The 21,740-nt window shown below is 40.4% G+C and overlaps 1 protein-coding gene across 7 annotated transcripts in view; it reads right to left on the reverse strand.

Annotated features, from left to right (window-relative positions):
• SPHKAP (SPHK1 interactor, AKAP domain containing) overlaps positions 1 to 21,536 on the reverse strand; it is a 64,402-nt gene extending 42,866 nt beyond the window's left edge. For 3 of the 7 annotated variants that reach the window (XM_036388441.2, XM_036388447.2, XM_036388440.2), the window contains exons 1-2: positions 21,337 to 21,536; positions 3,319 to 3,421 (exon numbers count right to left, since the gene is read on the reverse strand). In XM_036388441.2, coding sequence (XP_036244334.1) covers positions 3,319 to 3,421; positions 21,337 to 21,377 — 144 coding nt within the window. In that variant the 5' untranslated portion in view covers positions 21,378 to 21,536. Of the gene's footprint in view, positions 1 to 3,318; positions 3,422 to 9,643; positions 9,761 to 20,553; positions 20,817 to 21,021; positions 21,119 to 21,336 lie in introns of those variants that run through there. The other 4 variants (XM_036388444.2, XM_036388445.2, XM_036388442.2 and 1 more) reach the window with 4 other exon arrangements.
• Positions 21,537 to 21,740: the final 204 nt, after the last annotated feature.

Here is a 21,740-nt window from a genome sequence, read left to right on the forward strand (position 1 = left end):
TTTGTATGCAGCTTTTCATAACAGACTGCAAAGTCAAGGGTACAAATTACTACATGGAAGTTTTGGACAGCACGTGATTTCTAAGTAACCTCAAGTAGAGAAGTTGGCAGAGGTCAGCTGGTCAGATCTAAGGAACAGAGGTTGGCTCAAAGTAATTTGGAAAGGCTCCAAAAAGACAGTGCTGTGTGGATGGGGGAATGCAGGAACGCGTGCCAGAGGTGTCCTTGCCCATGATCTGGTTTTACACAGGTCCGAGTGGTGTCAGGAGAGGGAGATGACATTTGAGCCAGTGGTGGCCGGAGTGAAGGGTAAACCTTGGATCAGTTTAAACTCCATCTTATGAAACACAAATTCTTGCATTAGGACCAGATAGACATGATATGGCTCAGAGCTTTCCCCTTGGTACTTTTGTGGAGGAAGGATAATTTGGGCTACCCTGCAATGCTGAAAACAGGTAGGGTTACACACACCTGCTGTGCAAAAACGTATCTCTAGAAGTCATGTGAACTTTTGGGCATATTTCTTTGGTAACAGACAGTATTGTTGTCATCAAAGGCACACATATGGTAAGAATAAATGAAATATATCCTACAGCCTCTTGCTATTGTAAGGCACTTCTCCCTGTGAAATAGGTTCATGTGTTTAGACAAAGTGGGAGTTTGCACATGCATGAAAACTTGATTGGATATTCATGCTTTTAAAAGAACATACAAAATCCTTATAGTAAAATAATATATGACTGCAATGATCAAAAGTGTATAAGCTTGAAGGAGTTGATGTAAACTAACAGAGCTAGTTAATTAATCAAAAGCAATGTGAGAACGGGTACTCTTTGTATCTCTACCAGCATCATTACCACTCCCATTCTTGCATTTAATTCAGTATTTTTTTCAAAATATACTGAGGTGACCTGTACCAAAGGACAAGAAAACGAACCCTCTTCTCCTTCAGCTGGCAGTCTGCAGTCGTGCTCTTTAAGGCAAACAGTATCAAAATTTCATCCTCCTTGCCAAAATTTCATCCTCCTGTCTTGTACTTATCTTCATTCTTATCTAATTAAGACAAGTGCAGGGCCAATCCCACTGACACATTGTTAGAATTTTTCCTATCAGCTGAAAACTGAAAGCAGAATTTGATTCATTGACCACACTCATGTGACAGCTGCACACACTATACTGCTGTATATCTGGTTTGGAGCAGGATCATCACACTCAGAAAATAATTCAGGATGAATCTGCATCATGCACTAAATGTGAAATCAGCAGTAATTCATGGTTCTAAAAAAAAGTTTTCCACTCTCATCTAGAGACTCAGCCGTCAGCATTACTCAGTGTGTTGTGAATCAATGAACTAAATCAGCCTCTAGCAGAGTGTGGATTAGAAAAGTCACTCTTTCCCAGAGGAAAATACTGCATATGAGTTTAGTGTAACAGCTTCCTGCTCCCTGATTTAGATCAGAAGACATTAAAATACAGTAAATATCGAAAACCGAGACAGCATTAAAAAGGCTCTGCTCCACAAATGAAACATCTGTGTCTTCGTGACTGAACATCTTAATTGCTTTGGTTAATTACTACTCATCAAAAAAGATAGGAAAGTGGGATATACAGAATAAAATGAGATATCAAGGGGCACATCTCCTGCATTCATTTAGGTTGGTCTGTGTAGTAACAGGCTACATCTCATATGGTTCCTGACAGGAGCCATTCATGCCAAATATAACTACTCAAACCTGCAAGTCAACTGTTTAAACTGTTCCCTTGCAGCAGTAGCCCACAGTGTTTCACTCCACCACCAATTACTGCAAATCTAACTGCAAAATCACCTAACACAGGCTGAAAGAGAACTCTTCATCCTTTTCCACACACACACACACACAAAAGGTAAACTTTCTGTGACAATAGTGTAAAGAAGCCAAAAACTGCTGTTTGTCAGAAGTGTTGTCAGAAGTTAATAACTTTTCTTTTAGTGTGCTGACAGTCATAAAATTGACTTGTTTTACAATGAACAGCTCATGTGATACAGGCTACCCTTTATAAGAGACTGATATTTGTGAATGTGACCAAGCAGGAGCCCTTTTTGTAAAGGTAGTGGTGGCACTTAGTGTTGTGCCACTCTCCTTCACTCTTATATAAGTAAACAACTCTGAGATTAAATGAAAATTTAAAATGTTTTCCCACACTGTAGATTTTCTGTCTATATGAGGATTCCAATTACAGTCAGCAGTATTTTTAATAACTAAGTGTTATTTTGCAAATGAACCCTTCGATCAAATGAAATATTGACATTTTATCTTTTAGCCATGTTGGGGTGAGGAAGAAAAGCCCAGTCCCAGCATACACATCTGTCTTATCAAGTTCTCTTTTTATATCAATGATATTATATCTAACAAATTTTCTGTGCAAGGTTTTCAGTATAAGGAAAAATCTTTAGCATCTACATGTTTTATCCTTCACTCTTCTTACAGAAAACAAACAAAAAAGTCCAAGCCCAAAATGAAAGCATTATTAAAAGACAGAATTATGAGAAGCCTGAATGAAGTGTGAAAGTTTAAAATGAATGCTATCTTTTCAGCTCTTGAATTATGCCTGTGGGAGACAGTAGAGCTCTGAGGTTTATTGCAGAGTGAGAGGTGAAAGGCAGCCTGTCCTCCTCAATAGTCTCTGGTAGTGCCCCCTTCCCTCAGACTGTGCTGCCAAAACAAGCTCCTAGGAAGGAGGAATAAAAGGTCTTCACCTTTTGTTAACAGTTGTTCTGAAATTAGCTACATGCATAAATGACATTCAACCCCTCCTAATGACATACATGTGCACTTCCCCCCCCCACATGCTCTAAATTAAATTAATAATAGCATATAAATCTGGTTTTAGGAAAGAATAATAGCAGCCTATACCACCTCTTGTTGTAGAAACGATTCCAATCAAAGTTTTTTCATGAAGGACCCTCCATTGCATTGATCTGAAGAAGCAAAGCTCTATCTGGGTCCCAGAAACTTGTCATTTATTGAAGAGTAGTCCTGAAGGTATTCATGCTATGCGTGGCTTTTATTTCATATCATAAAATGTCAGATAATGAGGTAAATCAGAAATTTTCAATGGGAGTTTACCTCCCATATATGTAAAAGGTATTTTGGGACCAGACAAGTATAGACCAGGCAGACAAAACTTGCAAGATACCATAAGAGAACAACTAAGTTAGTTTTCTGTATCACCTTTTCTAAGTATCACTTAAATTTTGTATTCCTCACTAAAGCTGAAAGCTAAAAAGCAAAGCTATATATATACTGGACTTTGAATATAGCATAAACTTAAAAGTTACCTTCTTACATGCTGTGACAGAGCTTCCCAAACTGCTTGCAGAACTGTCTGTGCTGCTGCCTTGGCGCTCTGGGACTTCATGCATCAGTGGAGATTCAAAGTTGCTGAAGAACAAAAAAGAAACAAGCCCCCAAAAACCTTTCCGGTGACTCAGCCACATAAATAACTCAAGTTATACCAAAACACAGGTCAGTAAAGAGATGTAACTTAGAATACTAGATGCTGTCTGTACTCTCCTAGCTGATGTTACTTACTAGTCTGTTTATTGCTAATTTTCCCTTTTTGGAAGACTATCCTGAGCTACATACTTTGGATATAAAATAGCAGACTGATGTCTCTTGAAGACTAGAGGAAAGCATAAACTGCCTACAACCAGACCTGTCTGTCTTGAATGCCACTGTAAAAAGTGGTACTAGCTTGTTTTCAGAAGCAGGCAGCTTGGAGCAGCAAATGAAATACTTGCTGCAATAATTCCGCTTGGTAAACAACAGAAATATTTGCTGCATTTTTACCTGCCAGGATGGAAGAAAAGGGGTAGTGATTACAAAGTAAAAAACACAACAGGAGAGGCAGAATTCTGTAATCCAGATAGAACAGCTCAGTACACTGTAGGTTTGGGGCTAAGCTAGGTCATGCACATATTCTGTTTTGTGATTCAGTGGTACACAATAAACATGTTTACTTTGGAACTGTGCAGATGTGAAGTACAAAACCATAAAACCAAGTTCCCCCAGCCAAATTATTTGCATACACAGCAAGCACCAATCCTCATACTTTTCTTTTGGAATAGTTTAGGCCAGTCTTCAAAGATTTTCCATTGTTTAATAATCACATTGGTCCAAGATTAATGAAGCTTCTCCTTCTCCTTCTGGTCATGACATGATCACAATTAAAGGCCACATGTCCTACAGGACTATTTATACAGGAACATACTAGGGCAAAAGTATCCTACATGATCATGTTCTGCTTCCCAGACTGGGTCTTTGGAGTGCTTTTAACTATTGCAAGTCCTCTGTGAGAATATGTGGAACATGTTGTGATGGACCATGAAGAGTGACCAGGTTACCATGGCTTGAGTAATAATCCCTCATTGGTTCCCATGGGATAACAGACTGTCCTGCGATGCTCAAACCTAAAGTGCATTTTCCTCAGTCACCTTTACTGGAGTGTAAACCAGTAGGTTAAGAGGAGGCCACTCACTTTTCCTGAAATCCAGAGCCAAGCATGACTAAGGCTACCTTTCCCTCAAAGATTCATGTACCTTTCACCTGATACTGCTTAGGACTAGCCATGAATATATGCATTCCCACTGGTAAGAAACTTTGTCAGTGAGAATTCTGCTGACGTGTGTGGTGCTATTCCATAATAATTTTAAAAAGTATTTAGATGTGCTGGAATTAGAAGAGTGAATAAAAAAATATAATACTAATTTAGGACTTGTTAATTGCTAGCTGGGGGGAAGTTTCATGAATCACATGGGAGGACTGAATATAGATGCACAAGAGAGACAAGAGGGTTAATTGACTTCACTTGGAAAGTGTGTTACCACTTAATACTCTGGAAGCATCATTTGTATTTAGAAAGAAGACTTTTGCCTGTTTACAAAACTCTGCTTCATTGTTCAGATGATACAGATACACTAATATTTCTGAGCAGTAATTTCTCTGGCATTTGACACAGCAAAATAGCATTTTATAGCTCTTATACTGAGTTCTTTAACAGAATGAGGGAAATTAAACACATGAATTCTGGCTTTCTATCTCCATCTAAAGTGTGAACCTCATATTCAGAGGGTCAAATCTTATATAAGTTAAGTATCCTCCATGATAAGTCCACATTGAGATGCAGCCTTTGGATGAGGTAAAACTCACCGCTCCTAGCAGAAGCTGTGCACTGCCTCTTTTTATAAAATGCACCACCTCTGCAATCTAACAGAAAATTGCAGATCAAGGCTGACCTCCAGGCTGAACTACAAGGCCTGTTGTACTCTTTTCTCCTGCTCTTCACTGAGAGGAAGGCTGAGGGCCCTGCCACAGGGAGCTGAGGGCTCCTAATGACTATTGGCTCTCAGCTCCACTGTGTGCAGGGAATTGAACTTCAGTGCCTGAAGCGTTGTTGAGTCTAACATCAACAAAGATAACAATTTGACAACTACCTGAAAGCCTTCTTTGGAACTTAATTAAACAGTACAAATAGAATATCGCATTAAAGCATAGCTGAAAAATGTGGTTGAAGAGTTGTATTCTGGAGTATAAACAAATCTGTGCTATCTCTAGACAGTATTTCAGCAAGGGGTAGCACATGACATGGCCCATACAAAGTAAAGCTCTCCTCCAAGTCATGCGGAAAGTGAAATGATCTGTAAAAGCCTCTTAATCCTGTAAAATCTGTGTTCTTTTCAAAATAAGCCCACTTTTCATTTGAAAATGTAGAAAACCCTGTCAAAAGCACATGATGATTGAAATAAATGTAAAATGCCATTAAATATTTTAAATGAGACTAGGCTCCCACTCATACTAAAGTTCAGACAGGAAACCCAATTGTCTTTGGTGTTCCCAAGATTTGGTCAACCTAAATCCTCTTGTCACCTATCCCAGTCCTCAGAGTAGTGTTTCACATCCAGCTGATAACTTGGAGCACAGGAAGAATCAGCAACTGTGTTTCACAGGACAAGGGACGATGCATTTACAAGTATCTCTAACACTTTCAGAGCTTCTTTTTTAGGTTCACATCTCTTGTTCTGTAACTGCTGAGCAGAACCCCTGTTCTCAGGCTGCACTGCAGTCCAACTCCTGAATTGTGCCAGGGACAGGAGCTCTGGGCTCCCACTGCTGGCAAACAGCTTCAACCAGTCAGGGTTCAGTCACTGAAATGCAGAAAATTTTTAACAAAGAAGTGTCGAAATAGGAGAGCTACATTCAGTTTTAGACTCCACAGCCTTTTCCTTATTGAGTTTATGGCTACACAATTTCTAGAAGAAGCACAGGGAAACCCCCCTGGCCCCTCTTGCTGGTCAGTCAGGTACATGACTAGGTGTGACACAAAGGAGATTTGCAGCAATGCATGCCAGCTGATGGGAAAATGAGCACCCAGCTGTGCTGCTGCAGGCTGGGAATTCAGCACCACAAAAGTGACTCTTCTGTAACTCAGGAAGTGCAGTGTATGAGGTCCTGCATAGATACTTGCAGGAGCACAGGTCTTTCTTCCAACACTGAACATGGATTTGGCTTTTCAACGTCTCTTTTTCAATTATCTCAACTCTCAGCACCTTTTCTAAGCTTTCATTTTCAACAGGTGTTTTCTCAAGAGACTCTCCTCAGGCCATACAGCTCTGCCACCCTCGCTCTGTAGCAAAGGCAGTAATATAAACCTATTTTTCACTAACTCTCCAGGGAAAAAATATTCTGGCTTTGAAAAGCTTCTGCTCTCATTAGTTCCTCAATAGCAGGAAGCAGAATGAAACTCTTGCAGAGATGCAGCCAGCTCATCATCAAGTGATAGCTCTGCATTCACATACTATGCTGGTTACTTCATATTAAGAGCTTACACCAAGTGCTGGACTTTCAAGACATCTGGCACAGATTGGAGCCTTTTCACTACAAGATAAAGAAAGCTGTTAGAGTTTTTAGGTCTCAGTTCTCAAGTTTTCTTGGCTCCCTTGTTTATTATGTGATGGAGAATGCTGATCTGTGTTAGATGTGCTCATCTGACTTGCAGGTACCCCAAAAAGCCACAGGCAAAGCAATAAATCTCTGCTAAGGAATGGTTCATTTTGAGAGTTTTCTTTTGATGTGAAAGATCCTAACCTATAATTCAGCTTTTGAAACTGAAGTTGGGAACCTGGACCTAAGACTTGGTGTTAAGTGCATAATTTTCACTTTGGTACTTACATTAACAGAGAAGTCTCCACACTCATTTGCCACCAGGTGCTGTCTTACTGATTCATGAATTGTAACTGATAACTTTTTTTTTCCTACAAGCTATATGCACTCACAAAGAATATAAACAAATTTCCTGGAAATTAGAGGTCTGTAGTAAATGGCTATGAGGTTTGTATCATTGACTGCAATAATAACACATGGTGTATTACTGTCCAAAATGCAAACGAATTGCTTCATCTTTCCTATGTTAAATAATTCAAAAACACTGACCTCGATGACTCAAGACTTAATCAAAGAACCCACAGCTGCTCCTAAAAATAATTATCTCCTTTGCAGATGTGGCAGATGGTGCTACATCAACTAAGATGAGGTAATTTAAAGAATTCCCCAGGTTATCACTAAAGAAAATTAATCTTGTGAAACAGTATCAGAAACTTCAATTTCCTACCATCTTGAACAAGCATAAACAGCTTCCCAAAACTTGCTGTTCAATAATCATTCCTAAGAAGCAATCTCAATAAATAGTGACCATTACTTATATATTTTTTGAATCAATCATATTACAGCCTGCTGCTTTTTCACTTTTCATTATGACTCCTAATCTTGGAATTTTGAACATAGAAAACATAATGAACCATGAAAAAAACAATCTTGAAGGAAGCAAACTGAATGAACATAGGGAGGTTTCTCAGTGCAATTAATGCCAAGCTATAGTGAGCCACATTTCTGTTGTTCTGCTAATATCTGTAGTGAACATCATGAACAACAAAAAAGGGATTAATCTCATTTTGAACTAAAAATATGAGAGAAGTGAAAGCAGAGAAAAATACCTTAGCATCTTCTTGCTTCTACCCTTCCAAATAAACCTGAAAGCGACTAAGAAACTGAGGAAGGCAGCCAGCTTAATCCAGACCCTAAGCAAGAAGCAGTTTTGAAAGGCATGCAGTGTTCAATCAGCATCTCTTAACTTCAAAGCCTTTTGAAGTGGACAGACTAGTCATACTTTTTCCTCATTCTACCTTTCAAATTTTATAGTTTTAAAATTTACCTTTGCAAGTAAACAGGTCAGCAAAGTCACTGGGAGCAAAATCTTTAGATGTAACAGCGTCAAAGTTACTATTCTAATCCATATAAATGGTTTTTATTCAGTCTGGACAATGTGTATACTTCAATCAGAGCACAGATGGTTAGTCAAACAGATGCTCTATAAATATCTCAAACAAATGTCTTTCTGATTTTGTTATGGATTTGGAACTCAAGAACAGAATATAATCACTGGCAATATCAGGACTGCATCTTTTAAGGTATTAATACACTTTTTTCACTCTCCCATGGCCGGTATTGGCTTCATGGGAAACAAAAATACTGAATATTTCCCTTCACTGACTGTGCACTCTGACAGGTACAGGACTCAGTTTTACAGATGAGAACACTAAAAAGACTAGAAGTTTAAATGCTTTATACTCTGATTTCTCATTTCATAGTGTCTACTGGGTACTCTTGATTTACATTTCATTTTTATCAGTGATACAGCTGACAAAAGACCAAGTCTTTAGCTACATGCTGATGAAAAACAGATGCAGAGAAAGGATAATCCATGCTGGGGTACACTTCACAATGCCCAAAGAGCCCTGAATGACCTCCAAATTAAACCAGTAAATAAATCTGTAAGTCTCTGTAAGCAGTAGCAATCATCAGCCTTCTTTCAAATCATGTTTTTAAAATATTATCAAAGAACTGACAACAGTTTTACTGAAGAACAAATGTAAACAAAACTAACTACATTTTTTATGATCTACTTAGAAATATTCCTCCCTTCCTGAGTTTACTGATTGAATTACTAAGGCTAAAATAACTTTATGTACAAGTCTGACAAACTCCTCCACAGTCAATAGCTATGGCAGGATATATTCAGTTCAGAGAGCTGACAATCAAATCAAAGAGTTGGCACTCAGGAGCTGAACAACAGATGATTGGGCTGGTGGCTTTTGGTGGTCAGTAATTTACTGACAGAGTGTCAGCCCAATATAAAACTGATGGGCATCCTGCCTTTTCCCCACCTAGCCCTGGATTTGACATGCCTTTGAGTCAGTTCTAGACAGACCTTTGTTGGTAGAATGGCTACTTAATAAGGAAAACTTCCAGAAAGAAGTTCTGGAATTTTTCCTTATTATTTCCTTACTTCCAGCCTTGGACCCTAGTCAGAGGAAGCTACAGGAAAGAACAGGAGGAACTGTGAGATCTCTTCTAGTGGGAAATGCCCACAACAATTCACAGGTAACTGGAACTGCTGCTGAGTTCCTGAGGAGGAAGGTGTTTTAGAAGGTACAAAAAGATGACCTGGATCAACAGCTGGGGACCAGCAAGGTCTGCTGAAGAAGAAGGACTGACTTGGAGAAGATTAAGGACAGACCCTTAAATGCAGGGAAGGCTACAGGACTTTACCTTATGGAGATGGACTGAAAGACAACTCAGACTGCTTTTCTGCCCCAAAAGCAAGGAGTTTGTACTCAGGTCTGGAGTGCCAGCCAGTGGGAAACTAAGGCTCTGCTGAGGGTTTGACTGCAGGAAAGATAAGAAATCTTGTTAAAGGAAGGATTCTTTGAGCAATTAGTCTGTACACACATAACTTAAATAAGCAGTGCTGATTGGGAAGATGATTTTAGAGAGATACAGGCATAGGTATCACAGAAACATCAGAACAAGGCAGTTTCATTTCCTCTACAGCAAAGCAATAGAATTGCTACTATATAAGCCTACTAAGTCAGCAAAAACCAATATAAAATCTGAAAAATTCTTAAAAAGATGTCCCACAAAAAAAATCCCTTATTCACCTAGCATATGTAGGTGTACTGTACAACATTACTGGTCCTTGTGCTGTGGAAAGGAGAACAAAAGAGGAAATAACTGTTTTTCCATTCAAGCAAAAAATGTTCATGACTGTGTATTTATTAAGAAATTTATACTATTTCTGCATTTTTGATGGCAATGCCTATTCTTAATATAGGATGTGTTGTTAGTGCAACACAATGTAATAGTTCAAATGTATGATGTTATCTGATCCTCCTTTAAAAAGAATGGAAAAAACATTGTGACACAGCTGGAAAGTGGTGAATTTGGTCCAATTTAAATACATAACAAATGTGCAAGCAGCTCCCACAGATTTCAAGTAGAAATAGAAATTCACAGCACTTTTCAGGATGAAATCAAAGACATTGAAAATTAGGCTGTCATGCCATAAACCACTGGGTAATTTTTCACAGCCTGTTTTATATGTTTCTTGTATCTAACAAACAACTTGTGTTCCCTGGCTGCTCCTCTCATCCTTTTGCTGTGCACAAACTGTCAGCTGGGAGTCTCAGGACAAGCAGTGCAACACCACACAGGAAGACACCAGTGTTTTTATGTGGAGGATGTAAATCTCACCTTAACTCATTCTTTAAGTATTTTTGGCATCCTATTTATATTACATAGCCAAACATCACAGACAAGCTTCTCAACCAGCTTTTGTCATGAACAAGTGTGTGATTCTCATTTGGGGAATCAGAGCAACAACAGTAAAATACTGACAAAACAAGCCTCAAAGCACAGCATATGCAAACAAGTATTTCACTATCCGACAATTTTTTTAAAGGCCATCCTCTAAAGACCTCATATTTAATTTATGAAAACTTTTCAGTGATTATATTCAAGACAGATATTAAATATTTCTGAAGGGAAGAGTAATGTGACGAAGATGTTCATAACTTAGAAGTAAATGCACATGTCACGATTTTATTCGAATAGAAAATGTGTGTAGCTAATCAAACCTTGCTAGCTGTTCGTGTGTTTTCCTTTTTAGATTGATTACAAATCAAATAGACTGTACAAGCATAATTGAAATGTGGTAGGTAGTCAGGATTATGTGCATGATCAGAAGGTGAACATCACTTTCATCTTTTGAATGGCATTTTCCTAATAATCAGCAGACTTTCTGAAATTCTTTGTACCACCTCTCCACAGAAATAATAAATGTGGCTTTGGAATTATGAGATTAAGGAAGGAGTCCTGTCTGTACCTAAATACAGATATTTAAGATAGGAGCTTGGGAATTTCACCCTGTTGCAGCATCACTTTCAGCTACTTTTAAAAACATAAAGGGCAAAACTGGTAGTGAAAATGGACTACTGACACTGGAAAGCCAGATTTTTCATAACAGAATTTGAATTTTGGAACAACCTGGGGCCTTGGAAACAAAAAAGTAGGCATATGACAAGCCAAGTGGTTATAGTATCATGATGTACAGTGTTCTTTACTACAAAGCATGAGAATTTACTTCAGTGTAGTGAAGATGCACCTGTCCGTACCACAGAAGTTAATATCTCTGAATACTATAGGAAATGATAACAAAACATTTATTCCAAATGCCTGAAGACTCCTCAGCCACCAGTAAGCCACAGAACTTAACAGTAAAGCATGACAATTTCTTTTTTCTTTACCTTTTCTTCCCCCTGTTTTTTGGGTGGGAGGTGGAGGAGAGAAGAATTTCTGTTCTAAGTCAATCAGAGCAGAGGGAGAAAAATATGATGAGGTGATCAGGAATTCCTATTATCAGGAATCTGTCAGGCATGCACTAGGTGAGCCAGTGTCACACACAGGGACAGTGACACTGCAGAGTGATCCTTCCCACCAGCAAATAAATAACCAGGTCAGCCTGTGTGGATGCTCTCAGTTGTGCAGGAGGGAGTGCTTCAAGTGAAACAGGCAGATTGGCCTCACCCTCAACACAATGGTGACTTGCAGGTATTTTGGGAACCACCAAAGACATTTTGAACTCCTCTTTGGCAGAACAGATTTTAGCAGGTGCTTTGAATTCATCCCTTCTACTCAACAAGAGAACCAAGATTTTGCTGCTGTGAGCAAGGCTAGGAGATCTGGTTGATACTCTTCTAAGGAGAGTCTGCTCTTCTTCCTCTCTTCTCAGTAACCACACTGCCCAATTGTAACATCATTTCTGCAGCTGTAAAATGAAGGCAATTTGTAGCCTATTGTAATTAGTTCCTTTGGTCAGGCACCTATACCAAAATATCTATGAATTAAAAATAAAACTGGTCAAAATGACACCTTATAGTTGGGATATTGGTCCCTACTAAACTCAATTTGCTTATGGGAAATATTTTACCTTAACAGTATCTAAAGTACTTTCAAAAGTACCTATCCAGTAAATGTATTATTTCTAGTGAATGCATATATTTCTTCAACTTCATTATTTTTCCCAGCCCTTTCAATTTTCAAGAAAGCCAAGTTAGTTTAGGCTCCTGCTAAACCTTCCAAAACACTGTCTAGGATTATAATAGAGTTCAGAAAGCAATATGTTTTTACCTTGACTAATGATACTAGAAAAGTAAAACAATAGTCTAAAAATAAGTGTTTTCATCTGAAATATTCACAGAAATTTCCTATTCTCTTTAATCCAGTATTGTTTCTATGACCACCTGCAGTTACATTTGTATACTAGTTAAAATGTCAGGGTACATTCTGCTTATTTTAATGCCAAAGAATATATTTTGTCATGGTTTATTCACAACAGATCTTATTTTAACATATTTTACATGCCTGAAATATTCGTGAACAATTCTGATTTGCTACTAATATCCCAAAGAAACAAAAATCTTACCAATTTTGATGCTGTGTGAATATGTCAATGAGTACAGTCTGTGATTAGAGAGAAAAAAAACCTCAAAACTCATTAGCTCAAAAGTATGTTTTTTAAAAAAAGCATGATAACATTGTAAGGGATGTGAACAAAATGAAGCTGCCTCTAATCACCTTGGCTTTTAATATGATAAAACATGTTTTTGTGCCATTCTGTCAAGATACTGCAAACATTATATTTGGTTTAACTTGCTTCAATTTGTGATTTTTTTTTTTCCATGGACTGTAATGTGATGAATAGGATTGAGTGGTAAGTGAAGGCAACATTCACAACTTTTTCCTCACTTATACCAGCTTAAAAAAAGCATGAGATTTCAGTCCAAGAAACTTGAGCTTTTTTGGAAATATGAGTGCTTATTTCTACTCTAAAATCTACAGCCTTTCATACTCTGTAATGATCATGGGACATTAACTCTGGGAGTCTAACAGTGAATCAGGTCAATGTCTTATTAATTTAATTAATTCCTTGGTAGCATGATGTAGATAAACTGCCACTGCTTTGCAATGAACTTCAGACTAATTATGAAATGTTGTGATCCCTGGGTTTGACGTGGTTAACTTGCTCCCACTGGGATGCACGAGGTGCAGCAGGACCATCTGCCCCACAGCCTGAGCTCAGGTTAAGCTCTCAGACAACTTTATCACTGCCTGCAGGGTGATTCTGTGAGTACCTGCCAAATGAGTATTCCTACACTCACAACTAATGAAAAAAAATATAAACCAGCTCTTCCTATTAACTTCATTAAGATCAGAGGTTGCCACTTGTTTCATGCCTTTGGGTGTGTTTGAATTTTACTCTGATCAACATTAAGCTCTTTTAATTCAGACGAACAAAATAAGAAGCATGTACTTAAATCCAGGTTTCACCAAATTCCTTCCTGTTGTTTCATTAGTGGGAGTCACTGTAACAATTGCAGCTACAGAAAGACACAGGTAACATGGAGGTCTGGTTCTGTGTATGCAAAAGCAATTCATGCAAAGTAAATCCAGTCCTACAGCCTCTTTGTTTGTTTCATTATTGGACTTGGACTAGTATTTGTATTTATATTACTTGTTTATGATCTGTTGCTATTTTTTCAGTAGTCAATTATTTTGCTTATACATGATGCCTTAAAAGCCTTGCCTTTTGAATCAGAAAATCACCTGTTGCACTCAACAAATACGTACTTAACTATGAAATAATTTTTCTTGTATGAAATAAAATCTGCTACTATTGCTAGTACCAAGAGCCACCTCTCTCTTATAGTCATATACACTGTTCCATAATGCACAGATTTCCAAAATCTCAGAAGTATGGGTATATTTGTAAAAGTACCAAAACTCTGTGTTTGGTAGCTATACTAACCTTAAATAACATCATGCAAACACTGATACAGGTCACATATGCTACCTTTGGGAATGTGGATAAAGTGACCATTGGATTTCACTGAATTTATGACATGTATTATGTTTAGGATTGAAGGTCTTAGCAGATACAATGTGATCTATAACTAAGCTCCCTAAGAGCTGTGCTATTACTTCTGTATTTTTAAATGTTCAAGAAGCATTTTGTTTTATTCCAGTTGAGGGGAAGGCCTTATTCCAGAGTTTATGTGAGGATAACAGGTTTTCATTTCAACACCACAGCACGCAAATCTTTTCCTTTTAAAAATAAATGACCTGTTCATTTTTATTAGATGTCTACAATGGTAATACACATTTTTCACTGAGAAGGAGGACATTGCCCTGACAACATAGAAGAGGAACAATCTATAAGTATGTTGTTGAAGCATTACCCTGCTGATTTGATTTCTTCTCTTTTCAAATTGAAATAGCACAGATGGTTATAAATGCATCTTGGGGGAAAAGGATTGGGACCTGATTTAAACACAGTTCTGAAAACTAAGAGTTGTTTCTTTCTCCCTTTAATATTCTGAGGAGCCACTGCATGTAATGAGCAGCTCCACGGCTGATGGAACGCCTGTACATGAAATTCTGATAACTATGCAATCTCACAGAGACTACATGAGGACCACAGATATTTTTCACTGCTAAAAGAAAATACAAGTAAGTCCTATGAAATTCTGTGCATCTTTCTGTATAGAAAGTTTTAACTACACCACAACAATTTACTTGTTCAATGTATTTCAATTTCCCAGCAATTCATGTAATAGATCAAAACTTTTCCAGAAAATAAAAAAGCTCCCATAATACTTGGAAGATAGTTACTGCAAGTGCATGGAGCCAGCTCAGGACAGTGCATAAAGGGTAAATTTCAGTCTTAAAAGTCACTCCCTAGGGTTATACAGGGCTTGCTGACCAGTTCTGAATTTCACTAGCAGTGAAATATGTACTCCAGCATCAAGTTCTGTGTTAGCAGTTTTAGAAAATAACTTTTTCTTTCAGTGATAAATAAATTTAATTAAGACTTACAAATGATACTTTCTTACATAGCAGTCAAGAATAATTAGATGTAAAAGAATTCCACAAGCAAGAGGAAACCTAACTTTGATAACTACTCATTGTGTGTCGTGGGCACTTTCAGTAGCCAGATATTTAATAATAACCAGGCAAGTCTTGAAGTGAAGAAAATTACTGAGGGAAACCCCAGAGATTAATGACAACAATCCAAAGGTTGACAAGACTGAAAAAAGAAGTTTTAAAATTCATTCTGGGCAGCAAATTAATCCCAGATACTGTAGTATTAATCTGCACATGCTAACTTTGTAGTTCTGGTTAAAAGACAACCAGAAATATGCAGTATGGGTTTTTTTCTCTCTTTCAGTGAAGCAGGAGGAAGGGAAGCTGTACTGCACATGCTGTCTGAAGCACTATCGAATCCACTGATAAGCAAAGAGGTGGTTAAAAAATTGGGAAACAACAGCTACCAATTTCTGGCACTGAGATAGTGAGAGATATGAAGTTTTTCAAAGTCCTCATCCCCTGAGTGCCAGGCAGGCTTCCCCTTTCTGCTTCTCCCCAGAGAGCACAGGCAAGAGCCTGTTCAACACACCAGGAGAAGAGGAGCTGCTGCTGCATTTTATCCAGTGAGTTGGTAATTGAAAACATTGTTTTGATGTAGAAGTTTAATTAGTTTTCCTTCTTCTGAGTTAATGCTCAAAACTACATGGCCTATTAGTGCTTGCAGGAAGGAGGAGAAGGGTTGGTGTGCATAGGCAGAGTGTGAACAGAGTGAGTGACACTGCTGCAACTACTGCAGCCACAAAGGGGAGAAGGGATGCACAGGATTAGAGCTGGAGCTGAAAGAGGAGATTAATGGATATTTTCAGGAAAACAGTGAGAAATTCATGTGGGAGGCTAGGGTAGGCAGGATTAGAGAATTCAAACCAGATGGGATTGATTAAATAAGGAAGAAATGGAGATGCCAAGCCTGGACATAAGCAGCGTGGTTTGGTCACTGTAGTGTACAAGTGGGTTAGTGAAACAAAGCATGGAAATTCTATAGTTAACTTCTTTACTACTTCCACGAGTCTCCCTCCTCCCTTCACCCACAGTCCCATTCCTCAATGGATCAGATCCCTCGTGCACAGACTTATGACCTTTGACAATTTAGGTTCCTTCTGGCTTTAGCTGATTTTTTATTCTCCACTGACCTCACTGAAGGAAAGCATCTCTGAGAATTTTGTCTATGTTTAACAACACAGGTTAGCCAGGTTAGTGAACTGCTTAAAGTAATTGCCCATGAAAACAGGGCACAGCATGTAATTTCAGGAATTCCCACCAGTGGGACTGAAACTAACATTGGAAGAAGTTAGTGAGTATTGAAGGTTATCAGATAATGTTTCTGGCTTCTACACTCATAATATCTGGTACATTCATCTGCTAATTTGCAAATAAAAAGCATACCCAGCAAATATTAAACTGATTCCTCTGGTTGGGCTGCAGTACTGGTTCTGCATGAGTGCAGAAAAATAAATTTCATCCTCATATGTGACGCCAGCTGCTGCTCTAATGCATGTAGTTTCCTGATAATGGGAGTTCTGACATTACTCACTTGTTCAGGGGATTTATTTGCTCTCTCTAATTTAAATAAGATTTGTAATACATTCGGTTTTCCTTTACTCACAGAGGTGGACAAATATGGAGAACAGACCTGTAAGTTGTGGTCTATGTGGTCAGTCCCACCAAACACTACCCATTGCTCTTCTTCACTTGTACCATTTCACTCATCACTGGTAATTTTTCAGAATAAATGTTTAGTATTTAGTTCTGTTTATTTGTTGCTTTTGTTTATGTGTTTATTTTTGTTGGCATTTTCTTTTTCTTTAATGATTTATTCCAATGAATTGTTATCTGTAGCTTATTCCCATGGCTGTTGTGGAGTCTTTGCCTGCAATCTTGTCTCCTTAAAGGATCAAAGTTTTATTTCACTCATTCCTAAAAGCACCTTAGTTCAAAGCCACCAAATGTGTTTTCTCTGCTATACAAGATGCAGGCTGCTTTGCTGGAGCACAGGAGCAGCTGTCAGCTCTGCCTGTGACAGTGTTAGACTGTAAATTCCAGAGGCACTCCGTGTGTGCCACATGCCTGCTGCCTGTAAGGAAGCCCTGACACAGCCACAGCTTTTGGATCTCTTCTCAGCTTTAAATATCTTAACTTACCTCCTTTCATCTGTGGTCAGCCCTAGCACGTTCATCAAATGTAAACAGTGCTTGGTTTCCAGCAGGATCCTGTAAAATCAGAAAGGCTTTTCCTAGCCATTCTTTGGGCACTATGTGCCACACCAGGTATATCTGAGATGTAGCAAAGATCATTTTGTGCTGGTGATTCAACACTTTTTTTATTACATGCAAGGCAAGTTCTCAGAAATAGAGAGAACTTGTCTATTCTTGGGCTCATCTTTTCACTTTTTAAAACTTAAAACCTGCTACTTCTCATCTCTGTTCAATGTACAGGCATTTTAATTTTTCCAAATTACTATTCAGTCTAATGTTGCTTCTAAGCTCCACTGCTGTTTCCAATTCTGAATTGAAGAACACTTTTAATTCCTCCATTTCTTTCTAGTATTTACACAAAAGGTGTGTTGAAAGCAGGTTCCAGTCCAAAAGATGTGTTGAAAGACTTTTATTTGCAGCCAATATTTCTTTCAGATACATAAAACTGCATATGTTTATAGGTTTGGTTTCATAAGCTTGAGCAGAAAAACTGCAGTTTTACTGAAGGGGGTGGCTGTACGTCCTTAAGCAGCAGCATCCCAGATAGTCACTAACACAGGGACCAGAAACAAGGAAGTTCCTGGCTCATATGTAAAAAGCTCATGCATTTTCCTTCCTGTCTCTCACCTGATGAGGCAAAGTGCAAGCTGGCATATTTTTTTAATGGGGGGATGTTTTTCCTCCACCATAAAAAACCCCAACAAACCAAAACCAGCCACAACAAACAAACAAAAACCCCCAAAAATAAATCCTTATAGATTACATTTCCAGCTCCCCAAGTGCAACATGCATCAAAAATGCTGTTTGAAGGGAGAATGGCAGCTACTGGTTCTGTGCAGTTCTCTGCAGCTGCTCATCTGACCCACAGGCTAAGTGTTCACTGCAAGAAGCTGCTGCTTGAAATGCTTAATTATCAGAAGCCTTAAGGCCACTTGCCTGCACTGCTCTGCAGTGACTCTGCCATCCCAGCCCAGGGCTTATGGTTTTGCCTCCAGCTATGGAAGCCAAAGGAAGGGAAGGTACTGAGCAGGAATTGATGTGCAGCTGAGTTTTTGCTGAACTCTGGGAGTGATGGTGATGTGTGACAGTCAGCAAGTGGGCAGAGCTGTGGCCTCGACTGAGGAAGGGATGTGTAGGTGACTGAGATAAGGTCTAAACAGGCACAGAAAGAGGTTAATGCCTGAAGGGATTCTGTAAGGAAAATGAAAAATACCCTTGATTTCTAACAGTTTGACAGTGAAAACTTTCTTTGGTGAGGTCAGCAAAGCTAACTCCTAAATGCTGACATTCCAAGTTTGTATTTCTCAACAGCTGTTGTAACTACATCTCAGTTAAAAGTTGCCCAAGTATTGTATGGTGGGCATAATGAGCTGCAGGTGTATGAAGACAAGTTATCTGTCCCGTGGCTTCCCAGATGTGCCTTTTTTTTTTTTTCCCTCAGGGTTTCCTGATGAAGGCAGGAATGACCTGAATAATCTACTTGCTGTTCTGGTCACCCTTCCTGGAGTCCTGGGATCCTTACTCCTAGACAGAAAGCTTACAATTAAAGCTTCAGCAAGGAAAGGGTTACCTTGATTAACAATTAACAAGCAGCTGTCAAAGTGAGCCTCAGGAGATAAAAGAGAACGGTAGGTCTTGCTGTAGGGATGTCTGACCTGCTTAAGCTCTGGGAAGAGAATCACTCTTCAGGAAGATGAAAGAGGTACCTTGCTCACATGAATAAGATTAGCCTTGGCCTTGCTACAGAAATAGGCAATTCTATCTGGGTTAATAGGCCTACAGCAGAGGTGAAGAGATGACCAGACGGCAGAGCTCTGGAATGGACTAGGACTGGTTTCCTCAGTTTCTAAACACAGTGATGAAAAGCTTAGCAACAACTGTGGAGTTGGAAAATGACTGCAGGCCTGTGAGGAGGTAAATTTGTAACAATGAGAACAAGACCATAGGCAAGGAAAGCAGCAGCTTGTCCAATTCTTGATACCTTCAAAACTGTCTTGCTGGAATATCTGTTTATCTTGGGGTCAAGATTGCATTCTACCCAAGTTTTGTAGAGTGTGAAATACAACATGTCATGTCAGATAACCTAAAAGCCTCTCTTGCCTTAAAGTCTGCATCCCTCTCTCTTTCAGATACTGACTTCCCATAAAATACTAAAGTTACTATAATATCTTTGCTATTCATAGTGTAAAAATGTATTAATATTGCTTGCCATGATCAATAACAAAAATTAAAAAGCTAAATAATTTCTCTTCACCATGATATGTCAAGGGAAAAATTGGCAAGGACTATTTCTAGATCAGGCAATTCAGATGGAAGTGCAAAAGCATTATTAAGGATTGGTCAGTAAATGTTATTGATATGAAACACTATTCCATCAGTCTCTCTAAGGGATTGCTTTAAAGCTTTTTGTTTCTTTCAAGTAAATAGAAGCAATTTCTCCTCAAAGTAATTATCACCCACTGAGGTGTCGTTGTCCCTCCCTCCCCCAAGTAGTTCCTCTTGTGTCTTTAGGTAGTTACACATCGTTTCACCATCTTCCTTTTTAGGTTGTGCAGTCTCCAAACTTTATTTCTATCGGTTTTTTACGACTCATTTAGACATTGCACTGGGAGCAACTAAACCAAAACGAATTGTAATAATTGGCAACATATGCTTTTTATCTATGATAGTTTTAAATGGTACAATTTCTATACTACTTCTGTCTGCCTGCTACTATCAAAATGCAATTTACTTGTGATTGTTGAAAATTATACTTAACCACATCTTGCATCTCCGGCAGGCTCCTGCTATCCGTACATCAATTTCCGTCTTGCAGGAAGTTTTGCGCTAATCGCTTCTTCATGACCGCTATAAATGCGCGTTTGGTGGAGCCAGGGTAACAGAACTACAGTGATTTTTAGCTTTTTTTTTCATCGTGAAGCAATCTGATTAACTAGGTAGCGGACACGCGTCGAAGTGATTTAAGCACAACATCCTAAAGGTATCATTAAGCACTAATTAACTTACCGACTCTCTCGAGATGCTACGGCATGAGAACCAGCTGTTAGAGCGAATTTAGACGACAATGGCTATATTTTCTTTCTATTGCAAGAAAAGCCCTCTAGTTCCTGCTTTAGGCGTAGGGGCAAAGCCGCGGCGGGTGACCGAGCACCTCCCGGCAGGTGCGGCGCGGAGCCCGCCCTTCCGCGGCCGCACGCGAATTCCCGGAGCCCCTCCGCGCCCGGCAGCGGCTCCGCTCCGCTGCGGGCACCGCGGAACCCAAGCGCGGCTCCTCAGGCCGGGGACCCCCGTCCGTCCCGCGGGCTGCAGCGGCGCGGAGAGAGCGGTCGGGGTGCCCGGCAGCGTGAGGCGCCCAGCGCCGATACTCACCCGGCGGCACCGGCGGCTCCGCGGCCGCCCTCGCGCGGCGCGGCCCCGAGCGGCGCGGCCGGGAGCGCGCAGGCGGCGGCGCGCGGGGAGGGGCGCGGGCCCTACCTGGGGGCGGCGGGCGGGGGGCGCCCGGCCATGGCGGCGGCGAAGGCAGCGGGACCCTCCGCTCCGGCCGTGTCGGGGCAGCGACGGCGCGTCCCCGGCGCTGCGGCGCCTCCCGGCCCTGCCCTCCGCCTCACTCCTCCCCCGCCCGCCCCGCCGCCTCCGCCGGCCCTCCCTCGCGGCCGGGCCCCGCGGGGCCCTGCGCTCCCGGGGGGTGCGGGCTGCGGCGGGGCCGAGCGCGGCACCACGGACCCCGCAGGGAGCCCCGGCGAGCGCCGTGCCCCCGCAGGGCAGCGCCGTGCCCCGCACTCCTCGCACCTGCGGACCGCTGCCTGGCAGCCGGTGCCCGGCCGGGACATGCGGGAGGCGGCAGCCGGTCGGAGCTGTTCGCTGGAGCGGTGAAGGTGGCGGCTGCGGGAGTTCAGGACGGCTGCAGAAGTTGCTGGCGTTGTGCTCCGGCTGCAGTGTGCGAACGAGGATGTGACAGCGAGGTGCTCGTTGGCTCCAGAGAGAAACGGGCGATCCTTGCCGAGTCCTCGTTACGAATGTCATGATGTTCCTGGAGCCCCAGCCCCGTAAACCATGTGATTTAAATGACGGGGATTGCTTTCTGTCTGTCTCAGATGTGACACACAAGCATCTAGAGTTAACTACAACTTACGTCTTGTTTTGAGCTTATTCAGACTATTTTATTTGTTTACTTTCAGCAAACTTTTCCTGGT

Source organism: Molothrus ater, chromosome 10 (assembly GCF_012460135.2).
Source record: "Molothrus ater isolate BHLD 08-10-18 breed brown headed cowbird chromosome 10, BPBGC_Mater_1.1, whole genome shotgun sequence".
Classification (NCBI taxonomy): domain Eukaryota; kingdom Metazoa; phylum Chordata; class Aves; order Passeriformes; family Icteridae; genus Molothrus; species Molothrus ater.